Below are 20,000 nucleotides of genomic sequence, written 5' to 3'. Positions count from 1 at the left end.
GAACATGAACTGCAGGAGTGTGGTGACGATCATGATGTTCCCGATCGTCCGGATGGCCACAAACACACACTGAACCACATGCTGAGACACGCCACAAAACAACACAACAGCGGCGTTATTGTCAGTTCTACAATTAAAGCAGATTATGAGGAATTATCCTGTTTTAAAGCAGTCATGTTACACCACGACCTAACTACAAGATTCCAGCGACTTCTCCATGATGACAGCGCATAATATTAGACTAGATACACTAGTGTTCAGCTTAAAGTGACATGTCAAGGCTTCACTAGGGTAATTAGGGTAAAGTTAGGGTAATTAGGCAAGTCATTGTATAACAGTGGTTTGTTCTGGAGACAATCCAACACTAATATTGCTGAAGGGGTGAATAATATTAACCCTAAAATGGCTTTAAAACAATTAAGAACTGCTTTCATTCTAGCCGAAATAAAACTTTCTACAAGACAAAGAATATTAGAGGAAATACTGTGAACAACTCCTGAATCTGTTCACCATTATAATTAAAATAATAAATAAGCAAAGGCAGAGTCTGAAAGTGTCTGACCTTCAGTCCTTTAGCTCTGTTGATGGCTCTCAGCGGACGAAGAACCCGCAGAATCCTCAAGATCTTCACCACTGAAATAGCAGACGACCTGCAGAAAAACAAGCGCGCATCAGTTGAACGTGAGCACAGATACAAACTCCAAACGCACTGGATTTACTGACTCAAACTTACTGAATGCCGAAGGACACCAGAGAGACTCCCACCACCAGCAGATCCAGCAGATTGAAGTAGCTCCTGCAGAAAGCGCCTTTATGGAGGAAAGCGCCGAACGCCGTCATCTGATCAACACAAGATCAATTACGGAGCTAAATACGCCAGAAAATGATTCGTTTTCATTTAGATTGGAAAAATCTGACATTGTAATAGTTTGTTTTACCACAATATATATTTCACCAGATAAATATACACTCGCCGGCCACTTTATTAGGTACACCGCACTAGTACCAAGTCAGTCCCCCTTTTGCCTTCAGAACTGCCTTAATCCTTCGTGGCACAGATTCATCAAGCTACTGGAAATATTCCTCAGAGATTTTGCTCCATATTGACGTGATAGCAGATTATAATTGACAACCACAAGCTTCAGTATTTCAAAGTTTTTAAAAGAATTTAGATTAAGCTACTAAACCTGAGTAAGCATTCATTTTGCAGCATTTATTTCATACTCTGCAGTGAAATACATTTGAAAAGTTACCATCCAAGCCCTGATTATAATAACAATAATAATAATAATAGGGTATAATTATAATCTGGAAGCTATACTTATTTATACAACAGTTCTGTCTGGATCTCGAATCTGATTGGCTGATAGCCGGGATATATTTAAGTATTATCAGCATCCGTACAGCCTCTTTGCCCTTTGTGTATTACTCCGCCCACATCCAGCCAGCAACAAGCAGACACTACAGTTTGACAAACACTCCTGCTGTTAGACAACCAAATATACTTTTGAGGCTTTTTTAGGCGAGAATGTAGTTTAGATCGCAACTATGCAGTTTATATGCAAGAATAGTGCCTATTTTAAAATATTTACAATTTCTGAGAGACAGCTCTTCGGCGACAGTTGACGTTTTTTATCCACAAGATGGCGACAGAACTGCATAATAAGCCCTTACGCTTAGAACAGGGATCACCAAACTTCCTGGAGGGCCGGTGTCCTGCAGATTTGAGCTCCAACCCTAATCAAACACACCTGAACAAGCTGATCAAGGTCTTACTAGGTATACTAGAAACATCCAGGCAACTGTGTTGAGGTAAGTTGGAGCTAAATCCTGCAGGGACAACGGCCCTCCAGGACCGAGATTGGTGATCCCTGGCTTAGAAGACATAATAGTCTGATTTCTAACTATAGCAGATCGAATCAATATTAAACTGGTAAGCACACCAGCCAACACTACCGTTTTTCATGGGAGTATCCCGTATTTCAGACCAGTCTCCCGCAAACATCCCGTTTTTTATTTCTTTCTAAAAAAACTCCCGTAATTTCACACACCCTCCCTCTTTGGTACAGTCTGTAAACTAAACACCCCCGGGTTTCCAACTTTGGTACAGTACCCGATCGAACACCCCCTCCCCCCCGGTCTCCCGGGTTTTCAGAGACATGTTGGCAGGTTAGATGATCTCTCTTTTTGTATGCTGAAGTGCTGTATTTATACAGATTTGCTCGCATATCAGGAATGTGTGTTGTGTTGGCAAATTAAATTAAGCAAAGTCTGCATGTGTTTAACGATTTCCTTATCGCAAACACAACAGCAGTCTGGTAACGTTAGTGGATTCATTGTTATTTTCGGGGTTAATTATTGTGAAATCCCGACTGCAACAGAGAAATACTGTAGACTGTAACAGTGTAGGAAGATATCTCTGTAGACTGATGGCATTTCGTGTCACGTTCAGCCCTATAATCTTAAAGTGTGAGCAAAAATCAGCTGTTTTGTCTTCACTTTAGACAGAGAATCATTCAAACACTAGCTCTAAAGTGACGTTGGTGAATTCGTAACGGCTTCTGCTGTTCTGACGTCAGCTGCAGATGTGAATGAATAGCGGAAGAAAGTAGTTCCTAATAAAAAAAGGGTTTTTAGACTCTCTGTGTTTGATTTTCTTATTTATATACAAGATTGTGATGTTGAACTGTTGTATAAACGCAATATCACACTTGTAGCAGTGCGATATGGCTGTATATCAGCACTAGTGGGACGCCAAGGCACCGCACGCCTCCCACCAGTGCTGATATACAGCCATATCGCACTGCTACTCGTGTGATATTGCTCATATATCTTTAAATAGTGTGAAAATAAGAAACAAAATGTCTTTACCTTCACCAAGATCTCCACTGTGAAAATAGCGGTGAAGGCATAATCAAAATAACCCAGAACCTGCAGAGAGAAGCACGACAAGAAACACAAGTATACGCAATCACATCACAGTCAGCTTTATTTCTACACAGTCTATGTAGTTTCATTATTTATCTTTCATTATACTTTCAAGTACTGAATATGTATAGGCCAGACATACTACTGCAAGACTTTTCTGCTTAAGTATATTAAGTACTAGGCGGCATGATGGCTCAGTGGTTAGCACTGTGGCTTCACAGCAAGAAGGTTGCTGCTTTGAGTCCCGGCTGGGTCAGTTGGTGTTTCTGTGTGGAGTTTGCATGTTCTCTCCGTGTTGGTGTGGTTTTCCTCCGGGTGCTCCGGTTTCCTCCACAGTCCAAACACATGCACTATAGGGGACTTGATTAACTAAACTGGCCATACTATATGAGTGTGTGTGTGTTAATGTGAGGGTGCATGGGTGTTTCCCAGTACTGGGTTGCAGCTGTCTAAAACATATGCTGGAATAGTTGGCGGTTCATTCCACTGTGGCCATCCCTGATAAAAAAAGGGACTAAACTGAAGTCATAACAGTCATGTGACTTTACAGACCTGAAACTTGCCTACAGCACTTCTTCATTGTTGCTCTTATAGTTGTGTAAATTGCTTCCTTGTCCTCATTTGTAAGTCGCTTTGGATAAAAGCGTCTGCTAAATGACTAAATGTAAATGTAAATGTAAATGTGAAAAGGCTGTATTTTGCTCCGGTGTTTGTGCATTGCGTGCTGTTATGAGGTGTTGTTTTGTTTGCTTCTGGTTTGTCTCACGATGTTTCGGGCAGAGAAGTTTCGGATGGGATCTTCGGCCGCCAGCGAGACGGAGCTCAGCATGATGAAGATGAGGATGAGGTTGGTGAAGATCTGATGGTTGATGAGTCGATAACACAACACGCGAATCCTGCGGTAAACACACACACACACACACACACACACACACACACACACACAAACATGAGCAGAGCCACTGTACAGAAGAGCTAACTCTGGCTCTATAGATATATACAGATATAGAGTTGGCCCTTCTGTGAATTTTCTTTCCTTTTTTAAAATATTTCCAAATGGTGTTGAACAGATTCAGGAATTGTTCACAGTATTTCCTCTTATATTTTTTCAAAGCAGGACCTCACAGGACTTGTGTGACATACGGGTTGGAGTTGCTCAGGATGAAGAAGGCGCTGCCGTCTGGAATAGGGGGCATCTTTTCTCTGAGGCTCAGCTCTGACAGTCTCTGTGCCCGCAGTCCGGATGGCACCTCGGGCTCCTCTTCCTCTTCCTCCTCTACATACACACACAATCACAGTGATCAGCTGACCTCACCCATGCCCATACGCAGTGATAAACACTATCAGATGTTCACCTGAGGAGTCCGCCAGCTCCTCTGCCGGATCCCGACTGGCCTCCTGATCATCAGGTGCCTGAAACAATTCATTAAAAACATCTCAGGTAAGGTATGCATCCTGGCTCTCTAGAACACTTGATTGTGATTGGCTAATCACAGCATTTCAAGGTATGTTAAATTAGGGTTAAAGTACACCACATAGGTTGTTACAGCAGAATAAAGCCTGACAGGATTATCAGCAGCTTGATGTAAAACACAGCACTGTTGTATAAGACTGAAGGGTTTATTCAGTGAAAACAACTGTCCTGGATATAGTTTATCCCGCTTATTACACTTGCCACAAAACATAAAATTAGACACAAAACATTGTTCTAAGCAGTAATATTTGATTAATTCTTTAATTAAATGCACAGCTGATAGAAATGAAAACAGCTGATGGAGTATACACTAACCTGCGCATTATTCAGACACTAGATGGAGACAAACAGACAGAAACAGCTGATGGAGTATACACTAACCTGCGCATTATTCAGACACTAGATGGAGACAAACAGTCAGAAACAGCTGATGGAGTATACACTAACCTGCGCATTATTCAGACACTAGATGGAGACAAACAGTCAAATTACATCTGAATAATGAGCAGGTTATTGTATACTCCATCGGCATGCACTAAATTCCAGGGGTTTCATAGCCATGATGTAAAATGGGCGTGGTGCGGTCAACGTTTTGAAAACGCCCCCTTAAAAAAAACAATATTAAGATGTCACCGATCATGCGCAGAATAGCTTTTCTTTTTTTTTCTTTTTTTTTGCGCGGTTATTTCCAGGGCCGGAGCAAGCTGAACTGACGATCACGCCGCCCTCAACCCCAATATGTGAAAACGAAAGTGACCGGTTATGAAAATGAAGTGAGGTGTCGCAGACCTCTATTCTGTCACCCTATGCGCGGATATAACTGAGGACGCGCGGGTGCGGATGGAGGTGTCGCTGACGCTGCCCTCTCTATTCTGTCGCCTATGCGCGAATATAATTGAGGACGCGGATGGTGAGGGAGGTGTCGCGGACATAACTGAGGACGCGGGTGGTAAGAGGGGTGTTGCGGACGCCGCCCTCTCTATACTGCTGCCCTAGGCGGCCGCCTAGGTCACCTATATGGACGCGCCGGTCCTGGTCCTTTCAAATACAGGATCACGCTAGCTCTGATGGATGAAAAACCAACTGCGGTGTGCGATAACAAAGCAAAAAAAAAAATAAACAAGGAGGTTATATTTGTTTTTATAACGTTAAATTTTGTAGCAAGAAGTAAGTAGTAAGCATGATAAAGTACATCCAGAATGGTTGTTTTCAAAGAATAAACCCTTCAGTCTTGTACAACAGTGCTGCACATCTCATTAGGTTGCGGATAAACTTGTCTGGCCTTAATTAGAAAAGAGCATCCCAGACAGCCGTGTAATATTAACAAAATAATGCACAATTAATTAAGAATTCTGAGACAAGAACTTAAACATCACCCACCTTAAGTTCTCGGTCATCTCCATCTCTTTTGTAGATGCTCATACTCCTGCAGAAAACACACATATATCAGCTTGTGTTTGTGCTCAGTGTGTGTGTGTGTGTGAGAGAGAGAGAGATGAGCATCACCTGCTCTTCCTCCTCTTGTTCCTCTTCTCCTCCTCTTTTTGGGCTGAGTTCAGACTCTCCGCATCTGCCAGATTATCCACAGCAATGGCCAAGAAGACGTTCAGTAGGATGTCTGATCTCATGTTAAGACACTGACTCTGCTCTTACTGAACTACTATCCATGAAGTAATTAATACTTTGTTTATACACACTGCAAAAAATGCAGCTAAAATTGTCAACTAAAATATGATTAATTTGCATATGTGTATTTCAGAGTACATCACAGCTCCAGATGCAGAGCTCATTTATATTCATAGCCCGTCAAAATATGGTCAAAACGGGCCATTTCATTCTGGAGGCAAGTCCTAGAGTTGTAAATGGGCTTGTAAAATAGCAGAGCTCATTAATATTCATGTCCTTTCCAAATAGGGTCAAAACAAACCATTATATTCTGGAGGCAAGTCATAGGGTTGTAAATGGGCTAAAAAAAATAGCAGAGCTCATTAATATTCATGACCCTTCCAAATACGGTCAAAACGGACCATTTTGTTCTAGAGGCAAGTCATAGGGTTGTAAATGGGCTCGTAAAATAGCAGAGCTCATTAATATTCATGACCCTTCCAAATACGGTCAAAACAGACCATTTTGTTCTAGAGGCAGGCCTGTGGCCAAGTAATTAACTTTTTTTTTAAGTTTTGCAAAGTCATCCACAGTGACATGAGCTGATGTTGTCTCGGATGAGCAGAAAGAAGGATACAGTTTCCACAGATGAAGAGGATGATGAAGTAGATGCACACCAGCATGCCTGATGAAGAGGGTCCGCCGTATGCCATGATCCCATCATACATCACTGTGTTCCAGTCCTCACCCGTCAGGATCTGCCAGAACAAATACACAAATACAGATTCACAAAGTGTTTACTGTACACTTCATCAAATATATGCAGCTTTGGTAAGCAGGAGAGACATGTGTGAAGAAGAGACTTAATAAATGAATCTTTCCAGCCTTAAACTTTTCAGTGGGTTACACACACTTTTACAGCTATCTTGATGGGCTCTTCCAATAGCTTTAATGATTTTTATATGGTACTTTTCAAAATACTTTTATCTGTGTGTCTTATGAACCAAAAAATGTCCCCTGAAGGTCAAAAATAACTGGTACTGCTATACTTGTGAGGACATTTGGTCCCTACAACATGAGGAATACAAGCAACACACACCTGAAAGACGGTGAGCAGGGCCTGAGGGAAGTTGTCGAAAGTGCTGCGTTTGGTCACAGTCTCATCGAAGTTGAACTTTCCGCCGAAGAGCTGCATGCCAAGCAGACTGAAGATGATGATGAAGAGGAAGAGCAACAGCAGCAGAGATGCAATCGACTTCATGGAGTTCAGCAGAGACGCCACCAGATTACTGAGAGATGCCCAGTGACTGCAAACACACACATGTTCATAACACCCCACATGAATAAATACTATAGCAGTTTGAACCCTACCATAGTACTGTATTACCATGTACTAAAGTATTTGTAATGCTTTGTTAATGAATGCTGCAACATACTGTCCTAAATGACTGATAGTCCCACCCCAAAATACAGAAAGCCCCACCCTAAATAACTAATAGCCCCACCCTAATGGACTGATAGCTCCGCCATGAGGGACTAATATCCCTGCGCTAAACAAATGATAGCCCCACCCCCAGAACTGATAGCCATATCCTAAAGCACTGATAGCCTTGTTCTAAATGACAGATAGTCACGCCCCTAAAGGACTGATAGCCTTGACATAAATGAATGATACCACCACTCCTGAATGACTGATAGCCCCGCCCTTAAGGATGGTTAGCTCCGCCTTAAAGGACTGATAAGCCCTGCCCTAAATGACTGATAGCTCTGCCCTAAAAGACTGATATCCCCATCCTAATCAACTGATAGCACCGCCCACAAGAGTGATATCTCCATCCTAAACAATTCATAGCCCCACCCTAAAGGACTGATATCCCCATCCTAAACAACTGATAGCCCCGCCCTAAAGGACTGATATCTCCATCCTAAACAATTCTCAGCCCCACCCTAAAGGACTGATATCCCCATCCTAAACAATTCATAGCCCCGCCCTAAAGGACTGATATCCCCATCCTAAACAATTCATAGCCCCGCCCTAAAGGACTGATATCTCCATCCAAACAATTCATAGCCCCGCCCTAAAGGACTAATATCCCCATCCTGAACAACTGATAGCCCCGCCCTAAAGGACTGATATTCCCATCCTAAACAATTTATAGCCCCGCCCTAAAGGGATGATATCTCCATCCTAAACAACTGATAGCCCCGCCCTCGAGGAGTGATATCTCCATCCTAAACAACTGATAGCCCCGCCTTCGAGGAGTGATATCTCTATCCTAAACAACTAAAAGCCCCGCCCTCGAGGGGTAATATTTCCATCCTACACAACTGATAGCCCCGCCCTCGAGGAGTGATATCTCTATCCTAAACAATTCATAGCCCCGCCCTAAAGGAGTGATATCTCCATCCTAAACAACTGATAGCCCCGCCCTCGAGGAGTGATATCTCTATCCTAAACAACTAAAAGCCCCGCCCTCGAGGGGTAATATTTCCATCCTAAACAACTGATAGCCCCGCCTTCGAGGAGTGATATCTCTATCCTAAACAACTAAAAGCCCCGCCCTCGAGGGGTAATATCTCCATCCTACACAACTGATAGTCCCGCCCTCAAGAAGTGATGTCTCCATCCTAAACAATTCATAGCCCCGCCCTAAAGGAGTGATATATCTATCCTAAACAACTGATAGCCACGCCCTAAAGGATTGATATCTCCATCCTGAACAATTCATAGCCCCGCCCTAAAGGTATGATATCTCCATCCTAAATAATTCTCAGCCCCGCCCTAAATGACTGATATCCCCATCCTAAACAATTCATAGCCCCGCCCCAAAGGAATTATATCTTCATCCTAAACAACTGATAGCCCCGCCCTAGAGGACTAATAGCCCCGCCTTAAAGGCATTTCATGTGACCAGAAGTGAAAAAATTGTTTTGTGGGGAGAAGGAAGGTTGTTAATTGCTTAAAAATAAGCAAATTATAAGCAAAGTAAATTTAGATTTCACGCCGAATTTAAGACTCACCGCGTGACTTTGAAGATCCGCAGGAGCCTGACGCAGCGGAAGACGGAGATGCCGAGCGGAGACATGATCTCCAGCTCCACCAGAATGGTCTCCACGATTCCTCCGCACACCACGAAGCAGTCGAATCGGTTGAAGAGCGACACGAAGTACGCCTGCAGTCCCAGACTGTACATCTTAATCAGCATCTCACATGTGAACAGCGCTAGCAACACCTTATTAGCCACATCTGTAAGCAAACACACAATAAACAGAACACTCTCATTGTTTTGCTCAGAAATCAAGAGTTATTATCATTTTTGCCTTGGTGTGCGATTCTACGATATTTTGGTCACACTTTATTTTAATGTACAATTCAGGCTATTAGCAAATCATGAACTGAGACTTATAGCTTGATAAATCACGAATTAGCTGCTTGTTAAAAGCTAGGAAAGTAGAAGTTTGGGTTTAGGTATTGGGTAGATTTAGGGATGTAATGTTAACTGTAGTGAATTGATAAACTGTAATAAATACTGTAGTATACTTTAGTTTTTACTACAGTCAACTGTGGTGTATATTACTATAGTTGTTGTGTTACTATAGCGACTGTAGAATCACCACAACAGATCAACTATTATAGTTGTTGTGTTACCATAGCAACTGTAAATTCACCACAAGAAATCAATCACTATGGTTGTTGTGTTGCCATAGCAACTGTAGAATCCCCACAGCAGATTAACTATTATAGTTGTTGTGTTGCCATAGCGACTGTAAAACCATCGCAACAGATGAATTACTATAGTTGTTAAGTTACCATAGCAACTGTAGAATCACCACAACAGATCAATTACTATAGCGACTGTAGAATCACCACAACAGATGAATTACTATAGTTGTGTTACCATAGCGACTGTAGAATCACCACAACAGATCAATTACTATAGTTGTTGTGTTACCATAGCAACTGTAGAATCACCACAACTGATCAATTACCATAGGGACTGTAGAATCACCACAACTGATCAATTACTATAGTTGTGTTACCATAGCGACTGTAGAATCACCACAACTGATCAATTACTATAGCGACTGTAGAATCACCACAACAGATGAATTACTATAGTTGTGTTACCATAGCGACTGTAGAATCACCAAAACAGATCAATTACTATAGTTGTTGTGTTACCATAGCAACTGTAGAATCACCACAACTGATCAATTACCATAGCGACTGTAGAATCACCACAACAGATCAATTACTATAGTTGTTGTTACCATAGCAACTGTAGAATCACCACAATAGATCAATTACTATAGTTGTTGTGTTACCATAGCAACTGCAGAATCACCCCAGCAGATCAATTACTATAGTTGTTGTGTTACCATAGCGACTGTAGAATCACCACAACAGATCAGTTACTATAGTTGTTGTGTTACCATTGCGATTGTAGAATCACCACAACAGATCAATTACTATAGTTGTTGTGTTACCCTAGCAACTGTAGAATCACAACAGATCAACTAATACAGTTGTTAGTTACCATAGCAACTGTAGAATCACCACAACAGCTTCGTTAAAGTACTATAGTATGCTTCAAAAACACTGTAGTATTTACTATAGCATTTTCCATGTGTGTGTGTGTGTGTGTGTGTGTGTGTGTGTTTCTCACCCTGGACCTCCGTGAGCCAGTCGGGCTGGTTATAATGCTCGGATGATATCGTGAGTGTGTTGAGAAACACCAGCAGAATCACCAGCCAGTAAAATACGGTGGACTTTACCACGGCTCGACACTTTCTGCGACAAAACCTGTTCCAGCACCGCCAGCGGCTGCAGACAAGCAAAACAGACACAATCAGTGTGTTCATGTGTTACAATAATCGCCGTCCTGTCAAAGTTTCATTCTTTTTCAAATATTTGATGTTTATTAGAGCAAGGAAAATTAATAACTCATTTCTAATCACTGATTTATTTTCTCTTTGTCATGATGACAGCACATAATATTAGACTAGATATTCTTCAAGACACTAGTGTTCAGCTTAAAGTGACATGTAAAGGCTTCACTAGGGTAATTAGGGTAAAGTTAGGGTAATTAGGCAAGTCATTGTATAACAGTGGTTTGTTCTGGAGACAATCCAACACTAATATTGCTGAAGGGGTGAATAATATTGACCTTAAAATGGCTTTAAAACAATTAAAAACTGCTTTTATTCAAGCCCAAATAAAACAAATAAGACTTTCTCCAGAAGAACAAATATTATAGGAAATACTGTGAAAATTCCTTGCTACATTAAACCTCACTTGAGAAATATTTGAAAAAAAATATTTTACAGGAGGGTGAATATTTTGCCCTCATCTGTACGTGGACATGTTCATGCATGCAAAAATCAAACATCAAGCTTTAATGTCATGCAGTGCAAAGCCCTTTAATGCATTCAAATCAAGCACATCATACACACACAGGAAGGATTGCAGCATCTTGGCAGATACAATGGCAACAAAAAGAGCTTTAGATGTTGAAGATGAAGCACATATACTGTACACCGACATGCCAAATGATGAGGTGATGAGATACGGAAGGGTTAGTTCACCCAAAAATAAAAATTCTGTCATTAATTACTCTCTCTCTCACATCCTTTTAATGTTCTAAGTCCTTCTTTCATCTTCAGGACACAAATTAAGATATTTTAGATGAAATCCTGGAGCTGTCTCATCCTCTGTAGACAGCAAGGGTCCCGAGACTCTCAAAGTCCAAAACATCCTCAAAATATTCAGTGTGTCTTCATGGGTTGTTCATATGAAGCTCCATGTACTAGAGATGCACTGACTGTAATTTTCTTGGCCAATTCTGATTTCTGATGTTTGGGAACCAAACAGTGGGAACTGTCAACATCGATTTTTGCTGATTCTGATTTTTTTGCAGATTTTGAAGAAATACAACTGACAGCATATACAAACAAAAAATATAATTATTTTTAATAATAAAAATAATAAATAAATAGAGAACTACTTAAAAAATATTTAACATTTATTTCAAATCTATCTGAAATTTATTTGAAAGTGTATTAAAAATAAAAATAGAAATAAATAAATAATTAAAAACTTTTTAAAAATAATAATATTAACAACAATAATAATAAAAATAAAAATAAAAAATAAAAATAAAATAATAAAAAATAAATAAATAAAAAATATTTAACATATTTCGAATCTATCTGAATTTTATTTGAAAGTGTATTAAAAATTGAAATAGAAACGAATAAATAAAAATAATTAAATCATTAAAAATATAACACTTATAATAATAAATATAAAATAAATAAAATAAAATGAAAATAAATAAAATAATTAAAATAAAATAATTAAAAGTAAATAAATAAAACACATTTATCATTTATTTCAAATCTATCTGAATTTTATTTGAAAGTGTATTAAATATAAAAATAAAAATAAAGAAATAAAAAATTATTAAAACGTTTTTTTTAAATAATGATAATAACAACAATAATAATAAATTTACATAAAATAAAATAAAGTAATAAATAATAAATAAATAAAACGCATTTAACATTTATTTCAAATCTATCTGAAATTTATTTGAAAGTGTTTTAAAAATAAAAATAAATAAATGAAAATAAAATAAAAAATAAAATAAATAAAAATAAAATAAGTAGTATAATTAAAAATAAATACGTAAAAATAAGGAACACTTTATTTTAACAGTATATATATATATATATATATATATATATATATATATATATATATATATATATATATATACACATACAAATTGTCAAAATAAAGTTTTCCTTTAACTATAACTATATATACAAAATATGTAATTTTCCACTGTTTATAACTTTAACTTTTAAATGTTTTTACACAAGTCCAAATACTACAAGCCATGTTAATATGTTTGGATTATTTGCATGTATAGTTTTGTACTATTGTCTTATAGATGCTTATTGTCAGATTTGTTTACTCTTGTTATGGTAAAGCATTTGCTGGCAACTTAAATATGACAAATTTTTTCAGCAGAACGTTTTAACTCACGCAACCAATGCATAAAAGTTGCTTGAAAGACATTTTTTGACAATGGTCTTAAAAAAAGACCCTTGCTGTCTATGGAGGATGAGGGAGCTCTCAGTTTTGATTTAAAATATCTTCATTTGTGTCCTTAAGATAAAGACGAAGGCATTATGAGGATTGTAATGACATGAGGGAAAGTAATAAATGACAGAATTTCCATTTTTAGGGTGAACTAACCCTTTAAAAAGACAACAGTACAGCAAACACACGCAGCAGTGGACGTGGCCTACTGACCTGAACTTCGACTTTGTCAATTTCTGACTGAAAAAGGGAAAAATACTCCATCACTGTGTGCAAATCTGCACGCTGACGAACAAAACGTCCAGCAGGCATTGATTTATTATAGATACTGGAGCTGAGATACTCCTACACTGCAAACATATGCTTTTTTAAACTTAATTTTTGTTTTATTTCTAGTCCAAATATCTAACAATACTTAAATCAAGAAGCATTTTCTAGACAAATGCTGCACATTTCATATAAGAAAAGCATGCTTTGCAGTGCATCAGTGTGTTTTTCCAGCAGATGTAAAGAGGGAAGCTCACCAGAAAGGCCCACAGAAGATCTTCTCATCTTCTCCTGGGTTCTCAGTGTTCACAGACTCGTTTTCGCTGGTCGGGACGCTCGCTGTAAACACACAGAAAACACAGCAATGAACATATCAGAGAGTATACAACATTTTATTTAACCTTTAGTTACGTTTTATAAGAAGCTTTATGAATATTTGGCAAACGCATGATGACAGACAAATGGAGTTATTTCTGCGCCACTAATGTTGTTTTGGATGAACATGTGATGAAAATGAAGCGGTGAAACTCAAACACACAGTAAAGTCAGAGTTTACCCTGAGTCTCAGTGGACTGACTGAACCAGGCTGAGTTTGCGGTGCTCTTGGAGCGGCTGAGATCAGCCAGCATCACTCCTTCAGTTCACATGCATTTAAACAGAGAAGCAGCTATCAGCATCTACTGTATAAAACTATAGCAATACACAAAACTACTGCAATACTAATAACAACACAGACACAGAGAAAGAGAAAGAGAGAGAGACAAGAGGAATCTGAAACTACACTTACAGTACAGCCACTGCATAGTAAATACACATTCATTCACTACACTGCAAACAATGCCTTTCTTACTTTGACTTTTGGTTTTGGTCTTCTAGTCCAAATATCTAAAAACTCTTAAATCAAGAAGCATTTTCTTGACATTGCTAAAATATTGCCTTGAGTTTAGAAATAATGAGTCCAAATGAAGTGAGTTGTTCGCTTACAACAAGCTAAATAATCTGCCAATGGGGTGAGTGAAATAACCTTATTTATACATCTATAAACAAGATTATTTTGCTTACGCCATTGGCAGATTATTTGGCAACACTTTATTTTGATAATCCATTTGAGTATTAGTAGACTCTCTGCTTAATATCTGCTGATTTGCTCCTTCAACAGACATTTAACTGACTATAAGAAATTTTGCAAGTACATGTTAACTTACACCAACCTTAACCTTAATCCTAACCCTAACCCCAACCTACTAGTCTACTTAAAATCTAATTAAGAATTAGTTGGCATGTAGATGCAATGTAACTTACATTCAACAAACAGACCATCAAAATAAAGTGTGACCGAGTATTTTTGCTTGTTTTAGGAAAAAAGTCACTTTATTTTGACTTATTATTTCTGAAAACAAGACAAAATTGTGCACTTGTCTAAAAAGTGTTTGCTGATTTAGAAATTGTTGGATATTTGGACTAGAAATAAGACAAAAACTCGAAGTAAGAAAAGCTTTTCTTGCGGTTAAACCAAATCAGGCTCATTCTGAAAACGTAGTCTCGTGGACGTTTCTGGAGACCGCGAAATATGTGGCCGGAGGTTCGTACAGCTGCATTTAATTTTTTTAAGTGAACGCTGAGGGGCGGTGTGACGTTGTTCCTTCCGGTGCTTGCCGGCCGCCCGCTCGCCTCCGTGTGGAGGGCTTTCCCGCCGCAACCAGTTTGTCCAGTTAGCTCTTCGTGTACGTCGGCGGACGGGAGGCGAAGAGAAGGGCTGACCACGATGACGACGACTGTGTTCGAGTCCAGGGAAGAGCGGTTCCAGAAATCAGGTAAGAAAACAAAAACAAAATCCAAAAAAATAAAGCGAATGAGTTCATCACAGGATGAGAATGTGGTAAAATCCGGAAACATGGTGAAAATCAGATGAGGGTTTTTCTTTTTCTGGACGGCTTTTGTGAATCGTTGTTGGTTGGTCAGCCGATTGGCCGATCGCACGGTCAATCATTCTGTCATCCAGGCAGACAAGCGGAAGGTCGTTCGACTCGGCCTCTGACGGGTTCACGCGAGAACGGCACGGGCGCGAACATCGCTGGCGAGGGACGTTTAAGACGCGAAAAATCGCACACAGAGGCCTGTCGCGGATTCGCGAAAACAAAACCTGCAAAAATACATACCTCCCGGGACGTATCTCACAGTCTCCATAAACGTCCACGGGACTACAATCAGAATGAGCTTGGGTTGAGTAAAACTTTTACTCTACATGCACTACATTTTTTGGCAAGTATGATGCTTTTACTTTAGTATCATTTTTCTAATAGGCAGGTAATAAACCAGTAAACAACAGCATGAAATGTGACCTAAACTAAAGAGTTGACAAATCTAGTTTTGAAGATACCCATGCTCATGCAGACAGGGCCTTATTTGCAATTAATTGCATTGTTATGTTTTGCACAAATTAATAATGGAAACATGCAACTCAGGCTCATTGTGGATACGTACCCAGGTCTACATTTCAAGGAAACCATGAATATATACCTGGGGCTACGTCTAGCTGCATTTTGTGTGTAAAACGAACGCAATGTGGTGAACGCTATGTCCGGCGAAGAACTGTTCTAGAGACCAGTAAAACAAAAGCAAAAAAATAATTATAATTATTAAATAAATTGAAAACAAGTTGAAAAGGTGGTAAAATCATGTGACTGCGTCAGCTCTTTTTTTCTAGGATGCTTTCGAAAACACTATCAGTTGGGTTTAGTGAATTTCAGTCTGGTCGGCTGAAATATATATTGTGGCCTCTTGTGGATTAACATGAGAATAAGATGGGCAAATGGCACGTACGGGAGAAATTTAAGATCATCGAAAATGTACAACTGGGACCTCTGGTAGATTTACTGAAAAGTAAGACGCGCAAATGGCGCAAATTTGAGATCATCAAAAAATGTACAACAGTGGCCTCTGGTGAATTTGCGAGAGAAAAAAAAACTGTATTTAGCTCTGGGTACGTATTTCACGGTTCCCAGATGTGTAGACCTGGGTACATATTTACAATGAGCCTGAGTTGGAAACATGGCTGATAAGTGTCAGATATCAGCTTCTCTTTCAGCAGACAGACGACAACAGGATGAACAGATGAGAGTTTACTGTACGTACGGTTGCGTTTGGCCTCCTGATCTCCCTCTTCTTCATTATCCGGGTCGATGTCCTCAGCTTGAGTGATCCAGTCCAGATAACCTTTCAGATCCTCCTCCAGCTGCTGTTTCTCACGCAGCTTCTGGAAATCTCCGCGGGCTTTAGCCTTCTCGCGCTCCTTGGAGAACTCACTGTCATGTGGACACATACACACACACACACACACACACACACACACACACACACACACACACACACACACACACACACACACTCTGTACGGTAATGTACACTGCAAAAATGCTTTTCTTACTAAGAGTTTTAGTCTTGTTTCTAGTCCAAATACCTAAATATTCTGAAATCAAGACTTTTTTGAAAAGAATATTAAATATAATTGAGTCTTTTTCCATACAAAATAATCAGTAAATAATCTTATGTCAAATAAATAAATAAATAATGAAAAGAATTTTGCTTACCGCATTGACAGATTATTTTGCTTGTTTTAAGGAAAAACTAATTTAGTTTTGAATTATTATTTCTTAAAACAAGACAATCTCTTTTTGCTTGTCTATAAAATGTTTGATTTAAGAATTTTTAGATATTTACTCTACAAATACAAAAACTCTAAGTAAGAAAAGCATCTGTTGCAGTGTGGACAGCTCACCCGCTGAGAACTCCCAACACTAGATTGAGGACGAAGAAGGAGCCGAAGATCACCAGGCTGACGAAATAAACCCAAGGCAACTCAAAACCCATGGCATCATTCATCTGAAACACACAACATCTCTCACATTACACAAAGAAATAAACAAAAACTACTTACCCGGGTCAAGCAAAAAAAAAACTTTTACTGTTGAGTATATGTGCTTTCACACAAGTAAAACTGAAAAATGTGTAATTTTACTGGAATAATAGTCAAGTATTTGTGTTTTTAATCAAGTAAAACTGAAAAATTTATAAATTTACTGTAGTAATATTTGAGTATCTGTGAATTTACTCAAATAAAACTGAAAATGAAAAATTTAACTTGTATAGTATTTGAATATATGTGCTTTTATTTAAGTCAAACTGAAAAATTGAACTTTTACTGTAGTTATATTTAAGTATCTGTCCTTTTATGCAAGTAAAACTGAAAAAATAATACTCTTACTGTAGTATTATTTGATTATCTGTGTATTTACTCAAATAAAACTAAAAAATGTGTACTTTTACTGTAGTAATATTTGAGTATCTGTGAATTTACTCAAGTAAAACTGAAAAATGTGTACTTTTACTGTAGTGATATTTGAGTATATGTGCTTTTATGCAAGTAAAACTGAAAAATTAATGCTTTTACTGTATTAATATTTGAGTATCTGTGAATTACTCAAGTAAAACTGAAAAAATGTGTACTTTTACTGTAGTAATATTTGAGAATCTGTAAATTTACTCAAGTAAAACTTAAAAATGAATGCTTTTACAGTAGTAATATTTAAGTATCTATAAATTTACTCAAGTAAAACTTTAAAAATTTTATTTTTACTGTAGTAATATTTGAGTATCTGTGCTTTTATGCAAGTAAAACGTAAAAATTAATACTTTTACTGTAGTACTACTTTGAGTATCTGTGAGTTTACTCAAATAAAACTAAAAAATGTGTACTTTTACTGTAGTAATATTTGAGTATCTGTAAATTTACTCAAGTAAAACTGAAAAAATTTGACTTTTACTGCAGTAATATTTGAGTATCTGTGAATTTACTCAAGTAAAACTGAAAAAATGGACTTTTACTGCAGTAATATTTGAGTATCTGTGAATTTACTCAAATAAAACTAAACAATGTGTACTTTTACTGTAGTAATATTTGAGTATCTGTAAATTTACTCAAGTAAAACTGAAAAAATTGACTTTTACTGCAGTAATATTTGAGTATCTGTGAATTTACCCAAGTAAAACAGAAGAATAGTTACTTTTACTGTAGTAATATTTGAGTATGTGTGAATTTACTCAAGTAAAACTGAAAAAACTGGACTTTGACTGCAGTAATATTTGAATATCTGTGAATTTACCCAAGTAAAACAGAAGAATAATTACTTTTACTGTTGTAATATTAAAGTATCTGTGAGTTACTCAAGTAAAACTGAAAAAATGTGTACTTTTACTGTAGTAATATTTGAGAATCTGTAAATTTACTCAAGTAAAACTGAAAAATGAATGCTTTTACAGTAGTAATATTTCAGTATCTATAACTTCACTCAAGTAAAACTTAAAAAATTAGATTTTTACTGTAGTAATATTTGAGTATCTGTGCTTTTATGCAAGTAAAACGTAAAAATTAATACTTTTACTGTAGTACTACTTTGAGTATCTGTGAATTTACTCAAATAAAACTAAAAAATGTGTACTTTTACTGTAGTAATATTTGAGTATCTGTAAATTTACTCAAGTAAAACTGAAAAAATTGGACTTTTACTGCAGTAATATTTGAGTATCTGTGAATTTACCCAAGTAAAACAGAAGAATAATTACTTTTACTGTAGTAATATTAAATTATCTGTGAATTACTCAAGTAAAACTAAAAAAAATTGTACTTTTACTGTAGTAATATTTGAGTATCTGTGCTTATACGCAAGCAAACTGAAAAATGAATGCTTTTACTGTAGTAATATTTAAGTATCTATAAATTTACTCAAGTAAAACAGAAAAAAAATATTTTTACTGTAATGATATTTGAGTATCTGTGCTTTTATGCAAGTGAAACTGAAAAATTAATATTTTTACTGTGGCAATATTTGAGTATCAGTGTATTTACTCAAATTAAACAAAAAAATGTGTACTTTTACTGTAGTAATATTTGAGTTTCTTTGAATTTAGTTAGGTAAAACTGAAAGTTAGACTTTTACTATAGTAATATTTAAGTATCTGTAAATTTACTCAAACAAAACAGATTATTTTTCTACTTTTACTGTATTAATATTTGAGCATCTACACTTTTTACTAGAGCAAAACTTTTCTCCAGTATCTGTTCCTCTACTTCAGTGCTTGTCTTTGAAACATGTCCAGCTCTGACAGAGTCTCCTGTGGTCCGTCTTCTGACTTTGTCTCCTCAGTCTTAGAGGGTCAATCCCATTATCATCCACTGAGCTCTCACCATGTCATGGAAAAGCAGTTCGAGCGGAAGTGTAAAGTGTAAAGAGTGTGTGCTCAGTCTCACCCAGTACAGCACATCTGTCCAGCCCTCCATAGTGATGCACTGGAACACAGTCAGCATGGCGAACAGGAAGTTGTCAAAGTTGGTGATGCCGTTGTTTGGTCCGTGCCAGCCGTCTCTGCACACGGTGCCATTCAGCGGACAGTGACGCCCATGACCCGACAGAGAACAGGGTGCGGGATCCTCTTCTGCTAAAATACCTGTGCGGACACAACAAATACAGCTGGAGTCAGAATTATCCGCCCTGATGTGGACTTTTCCAAATATTTCCCAAATGATGTTGAACAGATTCAGGAAATTTTCACAGTATTTCC

At 37.8% G+C, this 20,000-nt stretch overlaps 2 protein-coding genes across 27 annotated transcripts in view; both read right to left on the bottom strand.

Annotated features, from left to right (window-relative positions):
• The window catches only part of mmp23ba (matrix metallopeptidase 23ba), a 568,642-nt gene extending 558,265 nt beyond the window's left edge, over positions 1–10,377 (bottom strand). Inside the window, exon 1 of the mRNA XM_087265668.1 lies at positions 10,237–10,377. The gene's annotated coding sequence lies outside the window, so the exon portion shown is untranslated. The remainder of the gene's footprint in view (positions 1–10,236) is intronic.
• The window catches only part of cacna1db (calcium voltage-gated channel subunit alpha1 Db), a 64,080-nt gene that overhangs the window by 26,948 nt on the left and 17,132 nt on the right, over positions 1–20,000 (bottom strand). For 9 of the 26 annotated variants that reach the window (XR_015498611.1, XM_087265584.1, XM_087265591.1 and 6 more), the window contains exons 7-25: positions 19,690–19,886; positions 17,161–17,264; positions 16,518–16,687; positions 13,939–14,016; positions 13,640–13,721; positions 13,329–13,355; positions 10,675–10,832; positions 9,029–9,254; positions 7,107–7,314; positions 6,645–6,765; positions 5,909–6,020; positions 5,783–5,828; positions 4,284–4,341; positions 4,072–4,204; positions 3,695–3,824; positions 2,872–2,931; positions 734–840; positions 563–650; positions 1–81 (exon numbers count right to left, since the gene is read on the bottom strand). The exon at positions 1–81 is cut by the window's left edge and continues 27 nt beyond it. Coding sequence is in view for 25 of the 26 variants with exons in the window: in XM_087265584.1 (XP_087121710.1) it covers positions 1–81; positions 563–650; positions 734–840; positions 2,872–2,931; positions 3,695–3,824; positions 4,072–4,204; positions 4,284–4,341; positions 5,783–5,828; positions 5,909–6,020; positions 6,645–6,765; positions 7,107–7,314; positions 9,029–9,254; positions 10,675–10,832; positions 13,329–13,355; positions 13,640–13,721; positions 13,939–14,016; positions 16,518–16,687; positions 17,161–17,264; positions 19,690–19,886 (2,186 nt within the window). In the remaining variant the exon portion in view is untranslated. The remainder of the gene's footprint in view (positions 82–562; positions 651–733; positions 841–2,871; positions 2,932–3,694; positions 3,825–4,071; positions 4,205–4,283; positions 4,342–5,782; positions 5,829–5,908; positions 6,021–6,644; positions 6,766–7,106; positions 7,315–9,028; positions 9,255–10,674; positions 10,833–13,328; positions 13,356–13,639; positions 13,722–13,938; positions 14,017–16,517; positions 16,688–17,160; positions 17,265–19,689; positions 19,887–20,000) is intronic. The other 17 variants (XM_087265589.1, XM_087265598.1, XM_087265594.1 and 14 more) reach the window with 3 other exon arrangements.

The sequence above is a fragment of the Danio rerio genome, chromosome 8 (assembly GCF_052040795.2).
Source record: "Danio rerio strain M-AB ecotype USA chromosome 8, GRCz13ab, whole genome shotgun sequence".
In the NCBI taxonomy this organism is placed as follows: Eukaryota; Metazoa; Chordata; class Actinopteri; order Cypriniformes; family Danionidae; genus Danio; species Danio rerio.
Note: the sequence above shows the minus strand (reverse complement) of the source record. Positions and strands in the feature narration are given on the sequence as shown.